Source organism: Prenolepis imparis, unplaced genomic scaffold (genome assembly GCF_030444845.1).
Source record: "Prenolepis imparis isolate NDT839.2.m4 unplaced genomic scaffold, iyPreImpa1.0 SCAF_325, whole genome shotgun sequence".
NCBI lineage: Eukaryota > Metazoa > Arthropoda > Insecta > Hymenoptera > Formicidae > Prenolepis > Prenolepis imparis.
The window spans coordinates 30,229-35,915 of record NW_028141483.1 but is presented as its reverse complement, the minus strand read 5'-3'; the positions used below and the strand labels follow the sequence as shown (position 1 = coordinate 35,915).

At 29.8% G+C, this 5,687-nt stretch overlaps 1 protein-coding gene across 1 annotated transcript; it reads left to right on the top strand.

Moving 5' to 3' along the window:
* Positions 1–1,376: 1,376 nt before the first annotated feature.
* Positions 1,377–3,647, top strand: LOC145948294 (cytochrome P450 4p1-like). The gene is made up of 3 exons (XM_083058017.1): positions 1,377–1,651; positions 2,965–3,144; positions 3,216–3,647. The coding sequence occupies exons 1-3, from the start codon at positions 1,558–1,560 to the stop codon at positions 3,389–3,391; spliced, it is 450 nt and encodes a 149-aa protein (XP_082914143.1). The 5' UTR covers positions 1,377–1,557; the 3' UTR covers positions 3,392–3,647.
* The last annotated feature ends 2,040 nt before the right edge of the window (positions 3,648–5,687 follow it).

The window sequence follows — 5,687 nt, the reverse complement described above, 5'->3', positions numbered from 1 at the left end:
AAGCAGTGGTATCAACGCAGAGTACTAAGGGTCACTTACTACTTATTGAGTGCGTAGGTAGGTGTTAGCTATTCTGATTATCCCAGGTGTGAATCTGGCTAAGGACTCCTCCGTGAGGATGGTGTCCCACTCACGGTTGTTCACTCGCGAAAATTGTCGTAATCGGTGAGCACTGAGCACACAATGATCTCACAAGTGTCACTGCGAATGCTCACAAGTTCGAGATTCGAACAATTTACGGACTCGAAGGATGGTGGTATAACTTTTCGCGAATGATCCGCGTGCGTAGATTTGAGAAAAAGAGTGAAATTCTCTGAGAGATGTCGCGGGTATATATACCTTCTTGCTCCTCCTTCCCGTTAGTTTGTTAATATTTCCTGACGAATAGAGAATTTTTCAATAATGCCCTTTCAGTCCCGGAGGCGTCTCTTGACTTTAAAAGTTTACCGGGATTGGTCAGGGTTTTTGTTTAGGGCCCTAGGTTTTGACCAATGAAGAATTTGTTGAGGTTTATATTTTTATTATCCTCTCTCGAGATTATCTCGGTGATCTGTCAGGCGGCATTTGTTTGGATTCGGTTATCGTTGTTAGTCTGGTAAAATTTTATTCGTTTTCAAGTGGAAGTTTTCTTCTAAATTTTTATTGATTTTCAAGTGGAGATTTCCTTCTAAAAAGTTTTATTACTTTTTAAGTAAAATTTTCCTTTAAAAGAAAAATTTTTATTGCTTTTCAAGCGCGAGTTGTCAACTAGTCAAAGCAAGAATTTCGGACACCGCGAATTACATCTGGTATGTATATATCTCTTTTTTTTATTTTTACGATTAACCGTCTCCGGTCAGCTGCTTCGCCTGCCAGATCATAGTCTTATTCCCACGCCTGTGATTTTTCAATCATCGCCTTGCGTTCTTTGAAAGAAAAGAATCGTAGAGTCCACAGGACGTAACACTATATTATATCATATTTATATAACGTCAATTTTTAATACTGTGTATATATGTATATATATGTATATATACATATGTATGTATATTATTATTATATATTTATATACATTTACATGCACATACATAAAATTTATATTTTTAAATAATATTTATATTAAAATATATAAAAATAATGTAATTATATTTTGATAATAATATCACTTATTGGTATAAAGTGTACAGTAATTTTGGATCTTAATATTTTAATCAGAAAAATGTTGTAAACAAACATTTTTTAGTCTTTTATTAAAGTAAATTCGTAAATATATGACCAAAATTATTTTTTACAAAAAAAAAATGTTGGATATACAATTATTCTTATATCATATATGATAGCTCATTTAATTTCTTCAAATAAATTATACTTGAAATATTTTTTAATCTCGTCACACACACACACACACACAAATTAAAAGATATAATTTCATGTTTTTGTTTTGTGAACCCCCTATTTATTGCGTTTATTTATTAACATTCATTTTCATAAAAGGAAAAGGCATATAAGGAATTGTTGAGACTTTACGGCGTGGAAAATCCCAGGTCTGCACCAATTAAATATGAGGACCTACAGCATATGGAATTTTTGGATTGCGTTATTAAGGAAACGACACGATTATTTCCTTCAGTGCCTGTAATCGCACGACAACTAACGGAAGATTTAAGAATGGGTTTGTTTACAAATATATATCTATATGGGGCATTCTATACCAAATCAACATTTTTTTCCCGACCATTTTTGATTAGCTTCAATTTTGTTATGTTTTTGTATCTATTGAAAGTAGTTTCCATGAATTTTTTTCAGATTTTTATCTTTATCGATATACGTGTTATATAAATTTTCTTAAAAAGTTGATTTTAAAAAATCTAAGTACATATAACTTGAAAAAAAATAAAAATATTGTCATTAAAAAAGTGGTAATTTTTTTGTTTTGAATGTATTTTTCGAAAAAAATATTAAATAAATTAAGAAAAGAAAATTTAATAATATTTAATAATGTGTTAGTCAATTTTAAACGAAATTATGTTTTTCTTCAATAAATGTCAGTTTTTTTCATAACAATTTATAATATTTTAGACTTAAAACTAAATTTTTTAATTATTGGCAAAAAAGGAATTTAAATATATTCGATTTGTTAAGATTATTTTTGTAAATTTCTTTTAAAATCGCACGTTATTTGATATTTTAATACTGTTCCGATTTAAAAAACAAGTATTTATAAAATTAATAGGCACTCATTTCGAAGTTTTAAGTCAGATAAAAAATTCCAATAATTTAAATTTTTTATGATTTTGGAATTTACTTTTTTTTTCGGAAATTGATAGATATGAAAATCTAAAAAAATTCATGGAAGCTACTTTATATACATACAAAAATTGAAAAAAAATTAAACAAAAAATTTTTGGGGTAAAATGTCGGTGATTTGGTATGTCATCCCCCCCACATAAAAACACAACACACACACACGCGCACGCGCGCCCACACGCCCGCACACGAACGCATGCACACGCACACAATTCGTGTATAATTTGCAATATATTATTTATTAAAAGTCGCGACTTTCTCGTAATTAAATCAATATAATTAAACAAAAAGAAACAACAGGTGCATTTAGTAAACTGAACTACATTTTTTTATCAATTTTTCCTAATGGTGAATTACAAGCAAATCAAAACCTAGATAGTGTGAATCTTACTTCCAATTTTAAAGAGATATTTAGCACAAACATTAGTTGAGTATTTATTATTTGAGTATTTAAAAAAAAAACAATTTATTTAATACCAAAATAAAAAATAATTTAAAGATATAGCAAAAAAAATGAATTAAGAGAATTTAATAAAAATGTCATTACAGTTTCTGACAAGAAATATCATTTTGTAGACCACATACGTTTGTTTTGTAGATTAATCTGGACTCTATTGTGCTATTCTATATTATTACATTAATAACGCCTAATTGCATAAAGATATTTGTGTTTTATAGGAGAAATTATTTTGCCGAAAGGTGCTGATGTTGTCCTATCACTGTCAACGATGCACCGAAATGAAAAATATTGGCCAAATCCATTAATGTTTGATCCGGATAGATTTCTTCCAGAAAGATTAAGAAATTCCGGTTCGGATAATTATTTACCTTTTAGTATCGGGTCAAGAAATTGCATAGGTAGGTATAATCAATAAATTATTATAAGTGAATTATAAAATTTATTTTACATCTATCACAAATTCTTTCAGGTATAAAGTATGCGATGATTTCTATGAAAGTTATACTAGCTACTTTGATACGAACATTTGTATTTAAAGTGGATAAAAGTATTACTATCAATAAGATTAAATTAAAGAGTGAAGTTCTACTCACTCCTGCTGGGCCCCTAAAAGTCAAAATTGAGAAGCGGAGTTTTTTATTATAAAGATATACAATGTACGGGGATATATTAGACAAAATGTGTATTATATTCTTATATAAAATATTCCACATTGTTATCAATCAATATTAATATATATAGTATAACATTCTCAATTAATTACATAATGTAATATGAAAAAATTTGTTGAATAAAATAAAATTATGATATATATAAATTATTTTAAACTATGCTTTCTAAGATTTTGTAATACAATTTTACATGATAAACGATTAAGATTAAAGTATTTTCAGAAATTTAAGCATTTTCTCGTCTTTAGTTAAAAATCTAAAATCCTTTAAATAATATAAGTGTGTATTATAATATTATTGCAACTTGATTTCTCATCTCTGATAATTTTTTCAGATTTTCTTTTACAGAGCATACACAAAATAAATCTGTTTTTTCTTCTTTTTGCTTCTTTTCAATTAACAAAGATGTTAAGGCTAAAACAACAGAATACATATAATATACACTTTATTATGAATATTAATTAATATACTAAATAGAACTTAAAGTAGGTGCTCATCATTTCTTGATTCTTACCTAAATCAAATTCGAATCATAATAACGTACTAACAATATATCATAATAACGTACTAACAATATATCATAATAACGTACTAACAATATAAAAACAAGAAATAAAACAGTCATTTTCTCAGCTGTTAACAATATAATTAAATCGTTATCTATAAGTATGTTTCTATCCTACAATTGGAAGGCATAATTATAAATATGCGTTAATTCAGATAGCATACTGTGTAAAGAATGATTTCTTTTATATTGCTATTACGATTGTCATTATGATATTCGAATTCAATATCAATAAGAATTAAGAAATCATTAACGCTTGATTTGACTTTGTATATTAGTATTATCATAATAAAGTGTATATGATATATATTTTGTTGCTGAATATCACGATAACGATTCTACTAGTAGTAGAGTAATATAAAAAAAGACATGCATCGTTTTCTCACTTGCTATTCGTCAGTAAAATATATAAAATCATTCAATAATATATAAATTATAATGTAATTCATAATTTTTATTTTCGTTTTTACTATTTTTTTATAAATACTTTGGTCATCTTTATTTTAATTTGGATAAGATGGTTCATTTTTATTATTAAAACATACATTATCAAATTATTATGTATTTTGTTTATTTACGTATAAAATTTTACTTCTGTTCTGTTTTAAGATTATTTTTTGTTAAAAAAAACTATCCAAAAGATTATATTTTTATTAAAATTTAATTTTTTTTTATAAAAGTTTTATTTTATATTAAAAAATATATTAAAGTTTATATGTTCAATGTATAAAAATAAAAAAGTAAATATGTAAAATTATAAGTTTTTTTTATTACTTTAACATCAAATATATATGTATGCGGTCAACTGTTTTATAATACTATGGCCATTTTTTCCCTAAAAGTCAGGAAAGATGGTCAATACTCATTTTGATAATATAAAATTTCTATTAAGTATTTGTTCTATTAAGTAATTGATAATATTACGTACTTTTTAATCTTTAATGAAGTAATATGCCAAATATTATAAAAAATAACTAAAATAAAATTATGTTTTTTTTACATTTACATTATTAAATATCATTTATAAAGAAATATTGATTGTATTTAAGATATCAACCCCCCGATGGGTTCCCACCTTGACGAAGTCCCTCGACTGATGGAGGGGGGGGGTCCGAGGTGGAAGGATATCACCCGCTCAGGGGTGTGACCGACCGCAGCCTCGGGCCCCCTCGCTCGTCCAGTCGTAGGGACGGGTGCAGGGGCTTGAGGGGGCACGCGGGGGCCGCTCGCTTAGGAGATGGCAACCGTGTGCACCGGACAAAGAGGAACCACCCAAGCAAAGGTGTGTGCAACCGTGCCGAGGGCTGCGTGGCGTAAGGGGTGTTACGTTGCTAACGGTGTCTCTCGGATACCGGGCGACCTCCGAGAGTATCGAGCCAAGCCCTGGGCATCGCTCTGCCCGGGTGAAACCGCGCGACCGCACTACTCGTGGGAACAAAATGGACATTGAGAAAAATAAAACAAACTTTTCGGAAGTCCTACAGGGCGTGGCCACCTTAGGTGACGAACGACCTGAAGGAGAATGCCCGGGCAGTTCGGGGGCGGAGCCAACTAAAACCCAGCCACCAAACGTTCGGGTTCGGTATAGCGGAGCGGCAAGGCGACGCTATAAAAAACAAAAGCAGATGGAGGCGAAGGGGGAGGCTGCAAGGCCTACTCCAGAACCGACACCTGCTTTAACAGTTACTCCAAGGACGGGGGAGCG